Source organism: Equus quagga, chromosome 5 (assembly GCF_021613505.1).
Source record: "Equus quagga isolate Etosha38 chromosome 5, UCLA_HA_Equagga_1.0, whole genome shotgun sequence".
Lineage (NCBI taxonomy): Eukaryota > Metazoa > Chordata > Mammalia > Perissodactyla > Equidae > Equus > Equus quagga.
Window position 1 is genome coordinate 101,214,836 of NC_060271.1, and position 23,133 is coordinate 101,237,968.

At 47.5% G+C, this 23,133-nt stretch overlaps 1 protein-coding gene across 2 annotated transcripts in view; it reads right to left on the reverse strand.

Annotated features, from left to right (window-relative positions):
- Nucleotides 1–23,133, reverse strand: part of PRKCE (protein kinase C epsilon) — a 494,927-nt gene that overhangs the window by 346,443 nt on the left and 125,351 nt on the right. The window contains exon 2 of one of the 2 annotated variants that reach the window (XM_046661902.1): nt 4,301–4,535. The exons of the other annotated variant lie outside the window; for it this stretch is intronic. Coding sequence (XP_046517858.1) covers nt 4,301–4,535 — 235 coding nt within the window. The remainder of the gene's footprint in view (nt 1–4,300; nt 4,536–23,133) is intronic. 2 annotated transcript variants of the gene reach the window in all.

Below are 23,133 nucleotides of genomic sequence, written 5' to 3' on the forward strand. Positions count from 1 at the left end.
TACGGGGGTGGGGGGTGCAGGGTGGCGGGGGGAGGGGCCGGGCACTGGAGCAGGGTGGTGGAAGATAGGGCAGAAAAGAAAGCAAGAATGTTCCAAAAACAAAGGCCTGGCACTTGAAAAATAACCCTAATAATAAAATGGCAGGAATTTAAGGATAAGGAAGAAAGATTCATTGAAAAGAAAAAACAAACAAAGCCAGGAGTTTCACAAGCAGTTTGGAGTCTGGCCAGCGCTAGATTGCTTCTGCCTCGTTGACCCAGAAAGGCAAGGACACCTCCAGGGGTCAGGGATGATAAGGCTGAGTTATCCAGCTGTGGGCTACATCCTGCAGAAAGTACTCCTGGTCTCATCTCCAAGAAGAAGCACTAATGGATTTCCTAGTTCCACGGGGCCAGGACACCCCAGAAATGTTAAACCTCACTGTAGTCCCGGGGATGCTGAACAAATGCCATTCAGCCTGGTCATTTAGGACAAACTGTGCTTCCATATTCAGTTGGTCTGGGACTCAGGGAAGAGGTAAGTGGGGCCTTTAAAGCAGAATCCTGAGATCACACACTCACCGGGGAAGGCCACACATGAAACGCGGGTGTTACGCAGTGCCAGGCAACGAGGGTAGTAGGAATTTTAATAGTTGTGATAATGAGAGAACAGACGACTAAATACAAATACAAGTAAAGATGTGTCTTTCCAGGACTCCTCACAGACCAAGAGAAAACGGTTCCATGAGAGCCCCATGTCCACCTGGGATGTGCCTTGCTTTAATTGCCAGATTCATCCAGGCGCCGATAAGGTTCTTATCTCACTGTGCTTCCCCGCCTTCACATCCATCATCCCCACGCTGGCACTGGATTGCTGGGGTGGATCCTATCACTCCCATTTTTCAGAGAAGAAATTGAGACTTGAGTGTGATTTCCCCAACATTATCTAACCAGAAAGTGCCAGAGGCAGAACCAGAACCTGCTAGTTCTACCAGCAGAGCTACAAGGAGTGGTGATTTTCCACTCCAGCTCCACGTCATGCCTCGATAACGTCTCCTAGTTCTTGCTTATAAATAAGATAGAGAAAGTAGTATACGTGCTGGAATATTCTATCAATAAAACAATCTCCCTGCATGGAAAGCTGAGACTCTGGCTGCAAACATCTGGATATTTACAGCTGCCTGAGGGATTTTCACTTAGGCTGTCTCCCCCTGAGCTCTGATGGAGGGAACCCAGAAGAAAAAGACACAGCGTCTGGGGTTGGAAAGCTGAAAAGAGACAACGAAATGCAAAGTAAGAACAGGAGCCTGTAAGACACAGTCGAGGGGGAGAATGGACCAGCTGGGCGGTCTAGAAAGGCACCCCCTGGGCTTCAGACAAGAACGGAGGATTCCAGACACCCTCGAATCACCTCCTGCCTGCCGTGGTCGCAGCTCAAAGGACACACTGCTTTCTTTTGGCTCCAAAACCAACACTTTCCCAAACACATTTCTTGCTAAACATTGTTAAAAAAAAACCAAAAAAATCATATTCCTGACCCTGACCCACCAAAGAAAGGCCAAAGAAAGAGGGGGAAACTAGTGTATCAAATTTCCTGCATAATCCTCTTAGGAGATTAGTGCCTTCTTAAATGGTAATGAGGTTCTGGCTTGGGAACTAAATTATACTACCGGGTAATTCTCCTTAGAGGTGGGGATGCTTGATTATACGAAACAAGGCGGGAACGTGGACCTCTGAGCCCCACATGAGTGCAGCCGGAGCCATGTCAAACTAGGAGCATGGAGCTTTGAGCCGGGGGAACGTGGCACCCAATCCAACACCCTTGTTGGTTCATATTTGGAGAAGTCACACTGCTGCGGCCTCCAAGTCTGGGCCGTGGGATGGCATCTGAAGACCCCTTCTTGGGTCTCTTCTCCTCACAAGGGCCCATCTGGACAAACGCAGCCCATGGCCGAGGTGCTAAAAGGCACCCTTTCCCCTCCCTGCAGAGAGTGTAAAGTGCCCTGCGAGACGCCGTCCAGGCTAGGACATTTCAGCAGCTCTGTCGTACCAAATACTGTTGGCACCTAAGCCACCCTCTGAATGTGCTGGAGCCTGAAAGAATGAAGATGCGTGGCTCGCACCCTCAAGTCGCTCGGACCCCAGAAGAATTGGGGCTGCTCGTTTCCTTTCAATCTGGTGCTGATGTGGGATTATCCATCCCTCCTTTTCCACATACAACTACATATTTTGTCCATGAGTTTCATTTGCCTTCCCGGTTTTCAGCATGAAAAGATTCCTAAAACCCCCCTGGAAGGGGAGTGCGCTCGGACCCCAGCAGTGGTGCCAAGGATGAAACCAGAGACCTGGATAGAGGCAGGGCTCTGACTTCCAGATGCAGCCTGGACACTGCAGCCTTCCACCCAGGGAGCGCTTCTGGGGAGTCACCTGACAGCCCTCAGCTGCAGGGCAAGGGGACAGGGGCCGCCTGGTTACTCAGGCCTCTGGCTCTATGAGAAAATGGCCCCGCATCATTCCTGTCAGCTGAATTTGATCAAACCCAACAAGTTTGCCATTTCCAGTCTCCAGCTCTGGCTTCAAGATTCTTCTCAACCTGGCACCAAAGTCATGCTCGGGTCATGGCTGGGGGGTGGCTACCCTCTACACCACTCCAACTGGAACTCTACCTACCCAAACCTCATTTTTTCTCAAAATCAATCTCCTGGCGCAAGGGGGGATGGGGAGGAGCCTTTTCTGATTACCCTGCCTACCCTGGGGCTCTTTCCCCTGATAATTTATATGACTCATGTACGACACACATAGACTATACTCATTTTTGAGTTGACTGTACGTACTCCTGGAGGTTTAGATTGCACAAATATCTAGCTAAGCTCAGCTGTATTTATGCGCTAAGAGTAGAACACACAGAATGCAGACATTCTGGAACACGTGCTCCGTGGGCCATATTGGGCATTTATACTATCTCAGTGATTCCTGACATACACTCAACAGGGTTATTTCCATTTTACAGAGGAAGACTCATGACAGGACATAATGTGGACCCTGCTCTTTCTGCTTGTCCCCCGCACTGTCCTGTAAGGCATCCCGGACGGGGACTCTGAAAGCCTGAGTGCTGGGTTTGGCTTGGCCCACATCTCCGGGTGACCTCCTTGCACCTCTCTGAGCTTCAATTTTCTCATCTATGAAAGGGAAGGGGTGGCTCCTGAGGTCCCTTCATGTCCCCACATGTGTTTAGCAGGGAGCTGGGCACACGGAAGGAAAGGGGAGGACAAAGCTGTCCCTCCCCCGCCTCTCTGCTCAGGGACAAGTCCTGCTGTCAATAGCACCTGCATCTGCTTCACAGAAGGAGCCACCTGCACCCAGCCAGGAACCCCGCAAGCCCCTTCCTGCTAATGCAGCCAGCGGGTCACCTTAAGGCCCTTTATAAAAAATGACCCCTGGCTGGCCAGCAAGGCCCTGGCCTCAGAGGGAAGCCCGCGAGCCCATCCCAGGACCTCAGAGGCCGCTGTGCTTCTGAACCGCCGTAGATAAGTGCCTCAGGAAGGTGTAATGGCTTCCTGGCTGGTGATTAGCACACTGGATGAGATAATGCCAAATTCCCTCAAGTTTTGCAGCCTGGAACTAGATGCCAAACGCTTATTAACTCCATCCCAAACAAGGTTCATTCCTGGGCTGCTAGAGGGGCCAGGAAACCTCAGAAATGGGATTTCCAATAGCCGTTTTCATCTAACTGCCCTTCACGTTTTTTGCAACCAAGCTAAAAACTCTCCTTAAGGTATCTGTTAACCCGCAAAGGCTTAATAACTCGAATATGACTACTCAATACTTAAATATTCACCTGGTAACTAGTATTTTGCTAATGTGCATTGTTTCACATGAGTCTTTCCACCATTAGATTGTAAGTTACACAGGAGTAGAGAACAATGCTATTAACACTTCTATTTCTCCTACTGCCACCGCCACTCCTACCGTGAAGCCACCGCCCTGGGCTCCAGGACCTGTGCTGGGTGCTGTATGACCAACAGCACGTTTAATTATCATCACCTACTGAGCCAGGTACTATTATTCTCGTTTCACAGCATTTTTACCACATGCCAGGCATCGCTGTTATAAGTGTTTACATCTATGAACTCATTTAATCCACAAAACAAGCCTATGAGGTAGGTATTAATACTAACCCCATCATACAGGAAAGGACACTGAGGCACAGAGAGCCTAAGTCACCAGCCCCAGGTCACCCAGCAGGTGGAAGAGGAGCCAGCAGTCACGGAGTTTGTGCTTTTCACCATCACACCCCCTGCCGTCCTTGGCACAGGGCTCACCACACACCGGTGCTCCATAAATAATGCTTTTCCTGGCAGACAGTTCCACAGTTTGCTCCTTAGGCTTCGTTTCAAACAGCTTTTCTGCAGGCTAGGATAGCATTTCCTATACGAGATCTGTGGCTTCTTCTCCCTCAGTGGGTAACAGTAATCCTTTGTATTTGCATAATGCTTTACATTTTTCACAAACACTGACAGATCACCTCTTCCCCAAACAGAAATCCTGACAACGTTCCTGTAAGGTAAAGAGAACAAGTGTATGTAAGCCTCTTTTGCAGAGGTAGACTCTTTCTCCAGAGAGGTGGAGTGACTCACCCAAAGTCACACAGCTCGTCAGGGTTGAGGCTGAGGCTAACCCCAGGCTTCCTAACTCTTGGTTCGCTCTTCTTCCCACCTTAAGAAGAGATGACTACAAATAGTGCCAGGAGAGCTCCCTGTAGTGGAATCCCCTAGACAGCAAGCTACAGATATAGAAAGGGATAAGGCTACAGACAGACATGGGGCTAGAGAGATATAGGAGAGGGTGTGCAGAGGTGTGAATGCATCTGTAATAGTCACCATCATTTTTAAATTGAACGTAAGTACTGATGAGGGTCAAAAAGTGAAAAAATTTTCTGAAATATTTTTAAATAGTATTAAAGTTTTAAAATAATATTAAATCCAAGTGGTTCAAAATTCAAGAATTACAAAAGGACAGGCAGTAAAATACTCCCTATCATGTGTTTTTATTCTCGGGTTCCATCTTTCCTCTTCTCCAAGCCTCCCAATTCTTCCAATATTTGGGCAACCTGTTGTAACAATTTCGAAATCTCACCCCCTTCCCAGCCGCTGACTCCAATTGTCCCTCAAGCCATGCATGATGGTGGCTTTTATTTTATTGACCCTAGACCATACATGAACATAGTAAAGATTCAGAAAGTGCCAAAAAACAATTATAATGAAAAGTCGGCCACCTTTTTTTGGCTGGCCCCCAGTCACTCAGACACCGTTACCCCTTTCTCTTGTTCCTTTCAGGGAGAATCTATGTATTTACAAGCACATCTATACGCTTTTTTCCAACTTGAATGGTAGTCTGTTATTCGCAGTCCTCGGCACGGACTGTTTCACTGAACAATCTATCTTGGAGATCTTTACATCAGTAAGTGTACAGCTGCCGCCTTCTTGTACTGACTACGTGGTATTCCATTGTCTGGATGTGCCACAAATTATCTGATGGGCCTTTCGTTGCCCCTCATTGTTTGCTGTCAAGAACAATGCTGCAATAACCATAGATGATGGCTGAGGCAGAGGCTGCTGGTTCCCCCCAATATCTCTGTTCCCCTCTCCCAAACAAGAGATTTTATAAAGGCCACATTTCTCAACTTCCCTTGCAACTAGGTATAGCCCTGTGACTTATCCTGGCCCATAGGATGTAGGCAGTGCAGATGTGGCAATTTTCAGGAATTTTCCTTAAGAGAAAGCAGATGTACTCTGTTTACTTGCTACCTCTTTATCTTGTCAGGAGAAATTGTGAAATGGACAAAAATAATTACTGGTGTCCTGTCTAGAGAACACTTCTGCGCTATATCAGCTATTGGTTGTCTTTGAGCTAATTTACAACTCTGTGAGTGGTAAAGTACTATTAATAATGTGAATGAGCCCCATTCATAAAAATGCAGATTATGTCCAGTGGAGATGAAGTTGATATTGCAGTCACTATTGATCAATTTTACATCTAATTGTAGGTTCTTCAGCATTCTTGGTGGCAGACATGCATGTGTTTTTAGCTCTCCTTTGAACCAGCTTTAACATCTTACTAGTTCCCTCATTAATTGAGTTAAATAAAATCTTTACAATGTGCTTATTTCACATTTGTATGACAGTCATGATTTTCCCTTTTCAATGATTCTTTTCTCCATCCTGCTGCCTGGACCGCAGATGGGGCCATCTTGGACAATAAGAGTGAGACCACCCTAGATTGAATGAGCATGGTCCCTGAGACCTTGGAGCACCACACTCACCTTGAACTTCGCCCAGACATGTGCAAGAAAAACACATGTCTATCTTGTTTAAGCCACTGTTATTCGGAGTTCTCTGTTATAGTCAACCTAACAATGAAATGACTTCCAAGAGAAATTGTTACTAATAGAATATGTAGTGATTTCATCTCTGCACAGCTACAGATTCTCCTTTAGACTGTTCTTGGCAGACATCACTAATCAATCATGGGGCTTTTTTCCCCCAGAGCCCTTACTCAAAACCCTTCTCGGGTCTGGCCCTGTGGCCGAGAGGTTAAGTTCGTGTGCTCCTCTGCAGGCAGCCCAGTGTTTTGTTGGTTCAAATCCTGGACGCGGACATGGCACTGCTCATCTAAACCACGCTGAGGCAGCGTCCCACATGCCACAACTAGAAGGACCCACAACGAAGAATATACAACTATGTACCAGGGGGAGAAAATGGGAAAAAAAAAAAAAAAAACCCTTCTCAAGGTCACATTCTAAGTGGCCATTAGTATCAAAAAGAGTTATGAATGACATTTAATTACCCTTCCTGCTACAGGATAACAAATCAGCACACGTTTCTCAATTGTCCAGATTCTAACACAAACTTATTGATCTGTACCCCATCTGATTTCTGAGAACACTTAAATCGGCAAACTATAGGAAACTCTATGAAGGCCTGTGGAGTTTCAGAACAAGGAGGGGCCTCAGCCCTCCCCATCAGTCCAGGATGCACCCAGCTCAAAGTCCTTCCCTTCAACGAGTTCACTCATAGTCCCATACCCACATGAGTCACAGAGGGAGCCAGTCACCTGGATAGAGGAGGACTGTCAGGTGCTAGATTCAGGGCAGATGGAGGCAGGGCACAGTAGTGATTTGGAAAAATTGTCCTGGCAGTGGGCAGGGGGCAGACCCCCCAACTATAGTTCTCCACGTGCCAATCCTGGGTATAGTTGGAGAGCAAGCACTAAGCCTGGAATCAGGGAAGCCAGCAGCCCCTTCAGCTCTACTCCTAATGGCTGTGTGACTGAGCAAGACACTTTCCCTCACGGGGTCTCAGATTCCCCATCTGACACTGGACTAGATGATCTCCAGCCCTAAAATTATATACTTCTTTCTACCTAGCACAAAGCATAATCGCAGCGGCCTTGAGAGCATCTTCAGCTCAGCATAGCCAGGTGCAGAGACAACTCTCCCACTCACCCCACCCCCAGGCTGTGGGGGGCTCCAATCCTGGCAGCTCACTCAGTGACAGAGGCAGGAGGATGGCAGGATTGGTGGCTTTGGCGTTCTCCAGACCGTACACAAACAGGAAGCTAGGAAGGGTGATAATTGTTTAATCAGCGCTCCAGCAGCACCTGTTGAGTTTCCCCTGCTGATGTGAAAAGCCGGACGTACAGAGAATAACAGTTTCTTGTGGTGGTTAGTGTCGATCGTGATGTACCATCAAAAATGACAGGAACAGTATTCCCCTGACAATTTTCTACAGTTCTTTTTCTCTAACTTCCAGGCCTACAAACATCAGTTGATCAAGTAGGTGTACTTGGAGCGTCTACCATTGGTGCTCATACTGGTAAAACACACACTGATATTGAAGGGGAAAGAAGTGGAAGGCTCATTCTTGCCAGCCGGGCACCTACAATTCTAGCTTGCAGCACAAGACCAACCTCCAGAGAAGTTAACAGGCCATTAAAGCAGCAAAGAGTGAGTTGGAGCCTAAGGGTTACAGATGGTCAGAGAGGGAGCGGACCACTGTGAGCTGGCATGACGAGGAGCAGTCTGGGTGAGCCGAGTTCTGAGGGCAGCCTTGGAGGATGGGTAAAATTTAAGTGAGGGCAGGGATAGAACATTCCAGGTGCACAGAGCGGCACAGCAAGGCAGTGAGGGCAGAAACATCCCTTGTATTTTCAAAAGGCAGCAGAGGTCATGTCAAGGGGGAGAGAAAGCAGAAATGACGGGTGGGCTGAAGCAGTGGTTCGCAACCTCAAGTACATACCAGAGGCTTGTTAAGTCCAGGTCACTGGGCTCCACCCCCGGGGTCCCGATTCAGGAGGTCTGGGGTGGGGGCCTCAGAATTTGCACTCCTAACGGGTTCCCAGGTGACGCTGAGGCTGCTGGTCCAGGGACCACACTTTGAGAACCACTGGGCTGGCCTGCAGAGGGCCGTGAAGCTGGGCAGGTAGGAGCTCCAGGAGGTCCTTCCTCAAGGGAGAGCTGGAATGGCGTGGTGCTTTAATTTGCACCCTGCTCTTTTTCATTTCAACAAACAGCTTCTCTGCCGTTCACTATTTTCTGCTTTTGTATAGACGGGATTGGTAGACATCAACACTACCTACCACCTCTATCCATACTCCCACATCTCATTTCTGTAGGAAACATACTGCTCTTAAGAGAAATTAGCGGCCATGATTCTGCAGAGGCCAGAAAACACTGTCCGGCTGGAGATTTCATCTTCTTTAAAAATGCCAAGCAAGGGGGAGAAGCCCAGCTTTGATCATCCCCTTGTTACTACTTGTGAATGCTTCCTTTGTGCTAGCCACAGTGCTCCACACTTTATGCATATTACATTTTTGGAACAACATTGCAAGGTAGGGACTATCATCCCCATTTTACAGAAGCCGAGACCAGTTAAGAGGCTTGCTAAAGATCATGTCTAATCAAAGGCAGAGCCAGCATTCAAAACCAAGTTCTACCTGCTCCCCAGCCCATGCCAGGCCTACATCCTACAGCCTGACCTGCTCTTTCTACCCACACCTGCAGAAAGTTCTTGGATGCTGCTTCAGCAAGTCTTGTCAGCCCCCAGGAAGAAGGACTGTCTACAGCGGCTCTCTAGGCGAAATGTCCACAGGGACCCAACTCCTCTGCAAGCCTCACAGAAGTTCTGAGTGGCAAGCCCCCGTCCCTCCTTCACAGGCCCCTGGGGTCTCAGAGCTTTCTCAGCTCTCCTCTCCTTAGGCCCTGACACACATGGTCCCTCCTGACACACATGGTCCCTCCTGACACACTCACTTCCTCACCCACCTCAGGTCCTCCGTCACCTGCACTCAACCTGAAATCAATTGAGGGGAAGGAATCCGAACTGAAATAAGCCAGTCACAAAAGGACAAATACTGTATGATTCTACTTATAGGAGGCACCTAGAGAAGTCAAATTCAGAGAGATAGAAAGTAGAATGGTGGTTGCCAAGGGACCGGGCTGGCGGGTGGGGAGAGTTGTCTAATGGGTACAGAGGTTCAGTTGGGGAAGATGAAGAGTTCTGGAGATGGATGATGGTGATGGCTGCGCAAGAATGTGAATGCACTTAATGCCACTGAACTGTACACTTAAAAATGGTTACAATGGCAAGTTTTGTTATCTGTAAGGACAGGGCTGCTGACATGCAAATCATGGGAGAATAATACCGCACATTTGTACACTGCTCCTCAGAACACATTTCTCACACACATGAGCTCATTTGCTTGATGCAGAGCCAGGATTCCCAGAGCAAAACCCTTCTAGAATCTACTCTCTCAATCACGAACATGTAGATTAAGAAGTTTCCCCTTGAAGTTCGGGATGAGGGCCTCAGTCTCACCGCATCCAATCTCTGGGCTGCTAAAAGCCTGCATCTCAACCCCTAGCCCTTGGGCTCAATTCAGCAAACTGAGTTAGACATGGGAGCTCAAGGGCATGGACGCACAGGTGTAGGATGGCTGTGTGACCTTGGGCAAGTTTCTTGACCTCTCTACAGGTCATTTCTTTCTGTGTAAAACAGGAGAGCTGTGATGCGATAAATGAGATAAATTGTGTACCGTCCCTCACCAGGCTCCAAACTCCTTAAGGCCCCAGGTATGGTGGTTAAAAGCACACACCCATGCAGCCGGACTGGGTTTGAATCTAGCGGTGTGATCTTAGGCAAGTTACTTACCCTCTCTGTGCCTCTGTTTTCTCATCTACAAAATAGAGATGATACAAATAGCGTCAGACTCATAGGGTTCCTGTAAAGACTGGATAAGTTAGTGCTCAGAACAGTATCCAAAAAGGAGAAAGAGATATTTACAACTTAGCTAGTCTAATTATTGGGTCTTTGACTTGTCTTTCATATTTTCTTCTCCTTTTCTTCCATATGTCTAACTCATGCTGAAAAGGATTTAGGCAGCAGAGTTGTAACATGTAGTAAATGCTCAAAAGATAGTGGGTGAACTTACTGAAGAGAGAGAGCATTTAAAAGGCTTAAACAAAATCCTGTCCCCCAAAAACGAACAGAGAAGCCTCTGAAACAATCTGATTTGCTTCCTGGTTGGCCTCCCTGTGCTAACTCGCCCCAATCTCTGATTTCCAACATCCAGACGGCAACACAGTGGAGCCTCCAGCCAGAAACTTAAACCCCGGCGTCTCCAGACTCCCTGGGTGGTGGACGAGGAAGAAGAGCAGTCTCTCTTCTCTCCATTAGAGAGGAGAATGGCTTTCTGAGTGGAACCATGTTCCCTCCCCATAGCATAGGCCTCTGCGAGGAGCCAGCCAACTCCAAAGCCCATAGAGCTTTCTAGAACAGCCTGCAGAGGTTTTCCCAGGGCTTGGTCCTTCCTCTACCCATAGCCTTCAGCAACTCACTATAGGAGGAGTTATTCCTAACCAGGACAAAGCCTTTCCCGACTTGCCTCGCCCAGCCCCAGCCAGGAAGCTCTTGATCCAGGAAGACCATAGCATAACCTGCAGCTACCTCGACACGACACGGCGTGGTCATGCCCAGGTCCTCTCCTCGGGATTCAGATTCAGATCAGGAGTCTGGAGCAGGGCCTGAGCCATTTGTACTTTGTAAAGCTCCTCCAGATGATGCTGATGCTCAGTCAGGGTTGAGACCCACTCTATTATTTTCCCTAACAGCTCTCGGCTTTGGCTATACTGCATTAAGTTTACTCCTACTGAATGTAGCATCTTCATAAAGTGAGAGCATCTCCATAAAGCTCTCACTGAGCGCTCATGGCAGGCCAGACACTGACCTGAATGTCAGAGGAGCAGTAACAAAAGATGAGTCAGCCACGGCAGCCTGGGCACCCCAGGACCCCCTGTCCAGTAAGGGAAGAAAGTGCTCCTGCAACACAGTGAATCTGAGGCTCAAATGTGTGGCCAAAGGGCCCTCTCCCAGAAGGGGGTGAGGGTGAGGACACGGGAACCCTGACTTCTAGCTTTGCCCGTTTAAACAACATTCTCTCCGCAGAATCTCTGCAAGTTTAGACAGACTATTTTATGGGACTCTCCTCCCCTCAAAAAGGATAATACATGGTTTAAAGTTAACTAAATTTACAGTGTATACAATATTTGGGGGAGAAGCACTCTGTTACTAAAACATTTCAGAAACAATTTACTGAGCATTTATTCCATTGGCCTAAATAGAGCATAGCCCACAGTGGCCAAGCCGGCACTCATACAGCTGAGGATGGTAACAAGCCTAGGACCATCCAGATCCAAGCCACTGACAGATAGGAACGGCCAGCTTACAGCTGGCAGCAGAGAGGGATTAGAGTGAAAAGCCTTCTAATGACCACACTCTTAAGTCAAATGTGACAAGCAGGGCCAAAGGGATCCTAGCAAGCCCTTCCCATTATCTCTAATGACACCAATGGGAAAAAGGAGTCACAGCCCCGCTTCTGATGGCAACCACGCCCAAAGGCAGCTGAAATTGCCCAGGTGGCAAAATGCCAGTGGTGAACACACACTGGGAACCTGACTCTTCAGGGTCACTACCAGCTCCTATAATCCCACACAGACCCCAAAGCACTGTCCAACGTTCTTGTCCTAGGATTTAATTTCAAATGTCTTATTTTCCAAAATGGTCACAGCTAAATGACCACATCATCTTGTACAATTCAAACACCTGGGCATAGACCAAATCTTGTTCTCTGGCTTCGAAACATTCTTCTTTCTCTGCACCGCTGGTGGTGGTTATTCTTATGATTCCTCTGAGATCTACTACTGGCGGAGACATCTCTATTTTGAATTTTCCTTTAAAATTGTTTTAGCATATTGTTGGGAAATCAAGTTCCACCTTTCAAGCCATTTTTCACTTTGACTTAAAAAAACAGACATCTAAATCCACATAGCTACATCTTGTAGTATCTTTTATGAGATTTGTCAACTAGTTCCAGTCTAGTTTGGTAATGGTTCACATAACTCGAGAGCTTCCACGGTCAACAGGTGCTAACAGGGACAGTGCCTCTGAGACACATGCTAGTTGTGTTCTCCCGTCAGTGACTAAAAAAAGGTGAAATAATAGTCAACATTATCCTAGAAAACCTTAAATCACTCATATGGTGTAGTATATGCTGTGTGTTGTTTATGCCTCTCTGTCCAGTGATCTTAATGCACAGTGAAGTCTGACAACCACTGAACTGGATCCCCCTGGAAGAAGACGGAAAAGGGAAGCCCATATGCGTTCAGACCTTTCAGAGATCTATGGGATCTGCTGCCGTGAATGGGGGCCGAGTGGAGCCTTCTAAAGTGTGCCAGCTTCCCTGGAGGGTTGACTCCATTTGTTTAGAATTGTGCCGTAATGCATTTTAATTTGTTTGTCCTCTGAAGATGAAGCCAGAAGACAGCCTTGTCTTCAGTGGGAGGTAGGCTGTCAAAAGCCTTATAATGGTTGTTCTCTGTTGAGATTTTTAAAACACACATTAATTACAGCAGTTCATCTAATCTGAGACACCAGCACTTTTAAGGTGGACCATTATCTTATCTATCATTAAGAGAGAAAAAAAAAGCTGCCAATTAAAGCATAACAAGGCTACTTTTGTAAAATGTATCTGGAATTCATAGAGGTTAACAGGTGAAAAACTGTGCCCCTTAGATTCAATGAAATACGGGATTGCTTTTAAACCCCAATCTAGATGGTAGGTATTATTATCCAGATTTTGCAGAAAAGGAAAGGAGAAAAGGTGCAAGATTGACCCCAGGGACAGGGCTAGCACAAGCAGCAAAGCTGGGACTCTGACTCGGGTTCCCAACCAGTTCTGGTCACCACCCTGAGACCCACAGGGACTGCCAGGAGACACCAGGGAAGGATGACCCCTCTTGGGACCCTGCCCCCTTTCCCACAGAACCTCCACTCTTGCTGTGCCCCCACAGTCCTCCCACAGACCCCTCTCCACCAGCTCCCAAACTGCACCCCTTATCTTCCCTCCCAGCACCTTGCCCCAAACTCCCACCGTCTTGTACTTCACCTGAGCCAGAAACCTGGGAATGAATTCTCCACTCCTCCCGCTCCCCCACCCCAACACTCATTACTAAGTTCTGTGGATTCTGCTCCCTAAACACTTCTTCAGTCCTTCCCTTCCATGCCAGTTAACACAGCTCCAGTTCCTTTCTTCCACCTTCTGCCTGGATTCTGGAACAGCCATCTATCTGGTTTCCCTCCTCTGGTCTTCTCCTCCTGAAATGCATCCCTGAAAAGTTCATTTTTAAATCCAACCTCTAATGAGGCACTAAAAATGGCCACTCCTCAGCTTCAAATCCTTCCATCTTGGCCTGTGAGATCAAGGGGGGAATGCTGGTGCCTCACAAACCAGATGTGCCTGCCACTGCTCCAGCCTCATCTCGCACCACCCTCCATCCAACCTCGAACACTCAGAGAGGCCAGAACCCTCCAATGCTGTCACACACCTCTCTGCTTTTCTGTGCACTGTTCCTCCCACTGGAATACTCTTTACCAGCTAATTCTTACCCATCTTCTGAGACTTGCTGAGGAATTTTTCCTGACACAGGTCAGTGATGCATGTCTTTATGGCTGTACTGGTCTCAGCGTTTTGTAATGATCTTCTCTTCCGTCTCCCTCGTATGGTGGATTTTAATCACCTGGTGGAGGAGCAGCTGAGACATGGCTCATTCATACTTGCGTGCGAGTGCCTAGCACAGTGCATGGTGCAGAGGAGACAATTCAAGAATATTTGTAGAAGGAAGAAGGGAGGGAAGGAAGGAGGGAAGCCAGCTTTACTGCTAGTTCTGCTCCAATGTCCATCCCCAATTTTTCTGTGTTTTCTGTGAGGAAGATTGACCCTGAGCTAACATCTGTTGCCAATCTTCCTCTTTTTGCTTGAGGAAGATTTGCCCTGACCTAACATCTGGGCCAATCTTCCTCTGTTTTGTATGCAAGATGCTGCCACAGCATGGCTTGATGAGTGATGTGTAGGTCTGCACCCAGGATCCAAACCCATGAACCCTGGGCTGCTGAAGCAGATTAACCAGTATGTCACTGGCCTGGCCCCATCCTCCCCCAATTTTAACCATGGGAATTTCATTTTGTTCTTCTGCCTCGAACTCCATAGTTTGAAACTCCCCATGAGGTTTCAGGCACTTGATCCCCTGCCCAGCAGCCCAGTTCTGTGCAGATCATGGCTCTCCCTTGTCCTTCTCTCCACTCCTTAGTCCTTCCGGGGAATGGCGGCTGCCATTGGGCCAGAGGCCAAGACTGGGATCTCAATGCCTGCTGCCAGAGCCTGTAGCTGACTGCCTTTTGAAACCTCCCTCGGTACCTGCTGGGACTCTGACCACTCCAGGCCTGGCCTGGGACCATGGCTGACGACACAGTGACTGACTTCTCTCTGGAGTGGCCAGCCTAGTGTGGGCTTTAAGGAAGTGCTCCTGCTTGGGCAATATGATTCGGGCCAGAAACTCCCCATGTTCTCACAGTTTACATCCCGTACTGCTCATCTTTGCCGGTTCTGTCCCTTCCTGTCTCTTGCACATACCTGACCCCACCTTTTCTAGCAGCCTGTGGCCAGACTTTACAACACTGCTTCATGCCTTCACTGTGACAGACCGTCCAGTCTCGGGCAGCTTGGCTCTCCTGCACCACTCTCACCCCACCCCACCCCCTGCAACAGTATTTTCATCTACTCAACCTTATACAATCCAGAGACTAGGGGAAAATCCCTCCCCACTTGGCCAGACTGGAGGGGCCCACCCATATAACTGTGCCCGCCATCCCAGGGCACACCCTGGGCACAGTCCCCACCTAGGCTTTCCTTTCCTCGTGGATGAGGAGTCCAGACATCCAGATACAAAGTGCTTACCTCACTAAGCTGTGGCCTAGTGACACAACTCCAACCCCTGATCCTGCCTGTGCTGGACAGCCTGGCCCAGCACTGAGCCCCGATCCTGATAACTACTCCCTCCACCACCTCAGCAAGAAGAAACTGAGTCTGTCCCACGGACAAACTAAACATCTGAGCAGTACCATCCACAGATCCAGGCACGAGGAGCCCTGTCCTGGGCCCTGTGCTCTAGAAAGCTCTGCGTATCAGAACACACACACAACTTTAATTTATTAAAAAACACATGGTGCTTCTGTTGCTGAAGAGCTACCAGCACGACCCACGACCCATTATCCAAAACATGCACCCTCCTACTAATAGAACTCATACCCCAGGGACGCGTTTCTCCACATCTCTTGTCCTCGGTCCTCAAAGCCAAGGACAGCTGTGTCTAGTGCCAGGAAGGTGAGCAGGTTGTGCAGCTTCAACAGTGGAGACGGACCCTGCTTTGGAGGGTGGGGAGACTTCAGTGATCTAAGTGCTCAGGTAAGAGAAGAAGCAAATTAATTAACTCGAACACTTCTTCCTTTCAAGATCGCATGAACAAATGCCATCAAGTCTTGCAAAACCAAGTATATTTCTCAGCAGTGCCAAGCAACCACTTTCTTGCTTCCCTTTACATTCCAATTTGTGGTTCCAGGCATACTTGTGTGGCATTAGTGGCTGCACATGGCAGCTGAGGCACACTTGCAGTACTGACTCATACTACTCTTCAATGGGTATAGACTTAGATGGACACAGCCAGAGAAAGGTGATACCGATTCCACAGATTGGCAACTAGACATACGAGAATCCTGAAACTGTGAACAGTTTTCCTTTTATAAAAATATTTAACTTAAATATTTAAGATACAATTAATTTTTCAAAAGTTAAAATTTTAGCTTTACTTAAATAATTTCTATTTAGAAACTTAACATTCATTAGTTATATTGATATTTTGCCTTTTAATGGCACGGGACAATCTGGAACATTTCGGAAGAAAAATAACTGTCTTTGAAAACATTAAAGTAATTTTAGTTTTTCAATTTTGATATTTACGCCAATTTATATACTTGGTAAAAAAATATATCTGATTTTTGTACACTTTGAATATAATTACATTTTACTGTGTAATTCTTTAGATCACTGAGAACGAGTATAAGTTGGGATCACGATAGAAAGAAGAAAATAGAGTTCAGAAAAGAAACGAGAATTGAAAAGAAAAAAGAAATAGAAAATCAACAACAAACGAAAATAATTATTACATCTTTAAAAACTGAAAACTAAAGTTGAAAGAGAACAGACTTTCATTGAGCATGGCCTACCTACAGCTTGAAACAGAACATTACAAATTCTTGATTTAATAAAGATTCAAGACTTAATTACTGATCAAAGTAATTAAAATTAGCAAGAAAAATATTCCCGTCAAAGTGCAACCTGACCTTGATATTTTACTGACTTTCAATCACATAAAACTCTGGCTTTACACATTTTTTTAACTTTGTCTTTCTGAAGGTATATTTGTCAAGATAGGAAGCTAGAACATATTTTATTTAACAGCTCATCTGTTTGACTTACAATGTTTCAGTATTTAGACACAGGTATGCAGATCTGTCGGCACCTATACCAGATCCCAGAAATGTTGGGGGCAGCCATGTGTAAGAGTCTAAGCAGGAAGCAGCGTGTTTCAGTGGGGAGAACGTGGATTTTCAAATTCAAATCACAGCTCTGCTACTTACTGGTGGGTGACTTAACTTTTGGGAGCCTCAGTTTCCACGTCTGTAAAATAGCCATAGCTCACATTATGCAAATATGTATACGAATCCCTCTTGTTTATTCTATGACTCTTTATTTGTTATGCTTCATATCTGCCTTTTACAATCTCATTTAGCCTAATGCAAAGGAACTGAGGTTTCAGCCATGCCCTTGATCGGCACAAGCGACTTTGCTGCGCTCCCTGAGATCGAACTGGGAGAAAGAACCTGAAGAGATGGTCCTGGAAATGTCATTACACTTGGCCTCACCAAAGACACCAAGGAGCCGGGTCCTGGGTTTATCACACTTTGTATCCCCGGGATTTCTTCACGGGAATATAAAATGAGGAAATGGGAACAAACCTACAGTCCTGATTTTGGGCGAATCAAGGAGCCTAGGAAGCCCAATGCACGGTTTTGCTACGTTGGCAATTTGCATTCTCCTTCCAGCTAAAATCCAGCTGAATACCAGAGCCCCAGGAGGAGGCCTGGGCCCCCTCAACCTTTACTGAGGTAGAGCATAGCAGCATTTATACTAAGAGCATAAGACCAAAGGTGCCAAGGTGGTCCTAATTCAAAAAGATGGGGCTTGGAACAAAACAAATCGATGAAGGGCAATGCAGTCCTTTCTGAGCATGTGGAGTCCCAGCCATCCATTTCAAAATGCCGCTGCCCAGCACACGGGACCCTCTGATAGACCCGGTGCAAGGCCTGTTTAAATGTCCGCTGTCTTTCCGAGGGGTCCTGCCTCCTCCCAGAGCCACAGCAGGCTGGACTGGTTTGCACAGCGAATAAATTAAGGAGAACAATGATCTCAGCCCTGTGCCCAGAAGAAGCCTGCTAGAGAGTTATAAAATAAGGCATAAGACATGGTCCCCAAGCTCTGGACAGCACACTTCCGAGAATGAACCGGTGTGCTATGCATCATTTTACTGAGTCCCCAGGTATAAACCGAGACTGTCCTGGGCAAACTGGGACACGTAGTCACTTTAGTCATGGTGAACTGAGTAACTCTAGTAAGACTTGGCAATTCACAGCTCCCTCTCTCCCATCTGCCCCACTGCCTTGGGCTGAAAGAAGACTGAGCAACGTGGCAGAGGAGTAAGCAGACGTGGGTTCTGAACCCCGCCAAGCGGCCGGCTGTTTGACGTTGGCTAGCACAGCTTTGGGTGAGGTTTGTCCACACGGACAATAAGGGTAATAACACCGCCGCCCCCCTAAGCCTGTTACACAGACGACATAAGAGGCTGTCTGTGCAAACTTCACACACCACTCAGAAACATTATTCTCTCCCTCCTCTCAAGTCTGCATTGTCTGACACACGGCGGACCCTCCCAGGCACATACTGTCCCTTATTGTCATAGCTCAGATAGCAAATAGAACTATGTGACCCTGAATGATTTTTTAACTACTTTGATATCTTTAGCTGTAAAGTGAAAAAGCCTCATGACCTCTGAAGTCCTTTCTAGCTGTACAATTCTTGACCTAAGCCCTGGGAGAAATGCATGATAGCTAAGAAGGAGGGCTCGCCCTTATTGACCATGACATACCGGGCACTGCTCTCAGCACTTTCCCTCCATTTACTCATTTCATCTTCCCAGTTACCCAATGAAGTAGATACTGTAGTAACCCCACGTAGCAGGTGGAGAAGCTGAGGCCGGAAAGGCTAAGTTGACTTGCCTGGAATTAGACTGCCAAGGCAAGACCAGACAGTGCCTCCTCGCAAAACCTTCAAGTTCAGTGATGATTTTAAATGCTACCCCAGGAGATCAATAAGAGCCAGCCCCTATACACGTGGCACCTACCATGTACCAGGCACTGTTCGTGCATAACATACATCAATTCATTTAACGCTCATTACACCCCTAGAAGGAGAAATTACGGTTATCGTCTGCTTACACATGAGGAAACTGAGGAACAGAGAGTTAAGCAACTGCCCAAGGTCCAGCTGCTAAGAGCTAAGACTTGAATCCAGAGTCTGTGTCATCAACTACAACATTACACTAACTACATGTGGACATTTTATGAACACAGAAGAGGGACAACTAACCCAGGGCAGGCACTGGGATGGCGATCCTGGAGAAGATGTCAAAGAACTAAGTGGAGTTAGCCAAGCAGAGTAAGGAAAGGTATTCAACACTGAAGGAACAGCATGGGCAAAGGCACAGAAGTGAAGAATAACTGCATTCAAAGAAATGCATGCAAGGCCAGAGTGAAGGGAGACGGAGGAGCGAGGACTTCCTGAGAGACAGTGAGCCTTGTTTACTTTTCTCTTCTTTTCAACTTTTCTGAATGCTTGAAATTTTGCATAATAAGAAAATTTTTGAAAGCCCTGTCATGCCTCAGTGGGAGACATGCTGAAAAAGCAGTATAACCCTGCAGGGGACAAAAGCACAGGGTCCTGTGCTCAGCTGTGCTCTGCTCCTGGCCACCTGGCTGGGGCTGGCAGACAGTGACATGAGAAGGGCAAGGGGCAGAGTGGTCAATCCCCAGGAAGCCCCTGATGCGGGAATCAGAGCCCAGGGAGCCGTGTGTGTGGTTTTGAAGTAGCTGACTACAACCTCGGGGACAGGCAGGGAATCTAGTGTGTGTGGCCAAGCAGCAGACAACAGGCTGGAAAAACTGAAAATGTTCGAGTTTAAGGTTTGAGGGAGAGCAGAGCATGGATGTGCAGGAGGGGAAGAGGTTGAAGGCAGGAGTAAGAGACTGCGCTCAGAAGGCGCACATGCCAAGAGGTCTGTAGAGGAGAGGTGCCGGGGGCAAGCCCCGGTCCCCACAGCAGAGACACCGATGCCAAGGAGGACCAGGAACTATGAGGCCAGAGGGCCCAGCTGGCTCATCAGCATGAGTGCTGCCGTCTGGACAGAGCAGTGAATGATCAGAGCAGTCGCACACCTACCCCCAGGGACCGCACTGTTGGGCGACATTCACGCTCTTGCTGAGATTTCTAGCAACAGCAATGCCCAGGTTCTTCCCCAGGCACTTCGAACCAGAGAAAAGGTTTGCATCAGGGTCTATGCTAGAAGAAAGCATGAGCAGGGAAGAATAAGCTTGCTTCGTTCAGGCTGGTTAACCCCTCCCTAAAAGATAAGAAATCCAACCTGCAGTGTAATTCCTTCCTGTCTGTCCTGGCAATGCATTTGCCATTTTCAAAAACAAAAATCTCTCCCTGAATAATTCATTATTCAAGGGAAACATGAGCCCACAATGCTCCACTCCATCTATTCTGGCAGAAGAGCTAATCTTGGGCCGTGTGTGTGTGTTTCTGAAAAGGATCCACATGAGAAATCGCTTTTTAAAACGTCAATATCTGAGAAGGCAAGCAGAGAGTTTAAAAGGGCCATAATTCATAAATCAATGATGCCACACTCCTGAGGAAGCATTCTGCATTGACTGGTCAACAATTCCATTTGCAGCAAGCTGAAACATCTGGGTCTCCAGCCAGGGTCCCCAAGCTGCTGCCCCACCATAATGATGCAACGTTTCAGGAGGATCAGAATCTTCTGTCCTTTGAGATTTGGGCTTGGGGATGTGGGATTGCTGTGGATTTTATCTAAATCGATTAGTTTCTGTTAATATACCAATAACCAGAACCAATCTGAGGCAAGCAAAAAACCAACAATTTGCAGTCATGACTCAGCATCCTTTTTGCCTGGCCATTTATTTGCCAAGCAGGGTCATGAGTCTGTGTAAGACCCTGTCCTCATCCTTCACAGGCACCTGCACAGGTTTTGGTTCAGCCCAGATCTTCATCCCAAATATATCTGGGGGGAAATTTAAACAATTGTTGCTGTTGTGGATGGTTCCTGATGGCCCTGATGGAAGCAGAATGGTTGGCGTTGAGCAGGGCGGTGGAAAGAGAACCCGCACCGGACACTGGCTAATGCTCAACCTATGATTACACAGAAGTAAAAGCGAGAGCATCCAAGAGAAGAGCAGGAAACCGAGACCGCTCTTTAGAGCTGCTTTTTGACACAAATCTCACCGCCGCTAGAGGAAAACAACCTGAAGCTGGGCTTGATCAGTAATTCTCGTCACAGAGAAACAAGACACACAGCACCTGTGAGCTCTACAGGTTTCCGAAGAGCAGGCTTGGGAAAGTCTAAGTCTAATTTCTTCTTCCTTCGTCCTCTCTCAGCTTGCTTCCCTCCCTCCGAACTGTCCAACCAAACTCAGAACACACGCCAGCAGAAGAAAGAGAACAAGCACGAGAGAGGGGGAGAGAGAGAGGGAGAGAGAGAAAGAGAGAGAGAGAGAGAGGGAGAGGGAGGGAGGGAGAGAGAGAGAGAGACAGGGGGGGGGAGAGAGAGAGAGGGAGGGAGAGAGAGAGAGAGGGAGGGAGAGAGAGGGAGAGACAGAGGGAGAGAGAGAGGGAGAGAGAGAGGGAGGGAGAGAGAGAGAGGGAGAGAGAGAGGGAGAGAGAGAGAGAGAGAGAGAGAGAGCGAGAGCGTGAGCGAGCGAACAGAAGCCCAGAAAACAAGGAAGAACCAGTGGGAGATCGGGAGCTGTCGCTTTTCACCATTCACCTGAATTCCACACATAGGAAGGATCCTTCACCGATCTCTCCCGGTCATCAAAGAGCTTTCCAGTACATTTTGTGTACTGAACACCTCTTCTGTGCCCTGTTTAAATCTATTTTGGAACAAGGAAGGGTAAATCAATTAATTATACCGCTTACCATTTGTCAGTGCTTACAGGATGGGTATATTTATAAGCATTAGCTTATTTAATCCCAAAAACAATTCTTGGAGAAAGAAACTATTCTTAACCCCATTTTACAGGTGAGAAAGCATAGGCATAGAGAGGTTAAGTAAATTGCCCAAGGTCACTTAGGTGGTGAGTGGTATAAGGGGGACATGAACTTGGGCAGTCTGGTGCCGGAAACCACACTCAGCCACCACACTCTCCTGTGTCTTAGAGCCAGCAGAATAAGCTGCACAGGGGTGAAGGGGCAGCAGGGGCAGTTTGCCTAGCTTTGTGTTCAGGCTAGTGATGGGCAGGGGCTGATGACAACACATTTACTGAGCACTTACTATGTTTCAGCTGAGCAGCCACAGGCGTGTGGTCATTTACAGCACCTAGGGCACAGGCACCATTATCCTCATTTTATGGATGAGGAAACCGAGACTCAGATTGGTCCTGCAGTGCATTCGTACTGGAGCCAGGATTCCCATACACACAGCCAGGGTCAGTCTGTGCTCTTAACCATAATGCTCTCTGGAGTGACGGCTGGTGGTGAGGCCCTGAACTTCAGCCCTGCTTTAATATCAGCACAGGCAGATACGAGCACAGTAACCCCACATCAAGAAAAGGCTGTCTTTGGGGGCTGGCCTGGTGGTACAGCAGTTAAGTGCACACGTTCCACTTTGGTGGCCTGGGGTTCGCTGGTTCGGATCCCAGGTGCGGACATGGCACCGCTTGGCAAGCCATGCTGTGGTAGGTGTCCCACATATAAAGTAGAGGAAGATGGGCACAGATGTTAGCTCAGGGATAGCCTTCCTCAGCAAAAAGAGGAGGATTGGCAGCAGATGTTAGCTCAGGGCTAATCTTGCTCAAAAAAAAAAAAAAAAAATGCTGTCTTTAAGGAAAGTACAACTGCTTTGCGTAGCTACCCATAAAGATTCTGGGGTCAATTAAGCCATCAGGATTTAATTCAGCAGGTATTTAGCTGGGCTTCTATTTGGTGACTCACAATCAATCAGTCGACTCCATTCTTCAAGAAAGAAATAAAAGACAGAAAGCATACAGGACGAAAATAGGGAGTTACAGAAGCACAGTGTAATGGGGATCCTATTGGCATGAAAGAAAGAAGCGAGACCTCATGGGCACAGGACTGAGCTGAGGGGCTGCTATATGGGCTCCACTGGGCAAAGGGCTCTGGACTGGGATGTCCACCTGCTCGGCTGTGACCTTTCTCCATGGAAAGCCCGAGAACTGGAATTATAGCTCCCGGGGTCTTTTCATCTCTAGTGTGCTGTTATTCTAAGCAGTGGATTTCAGTCTGTTAGTAATAGGATCTCTTTAGCAGAAAGCCCAATGTCTAAAATGGACAT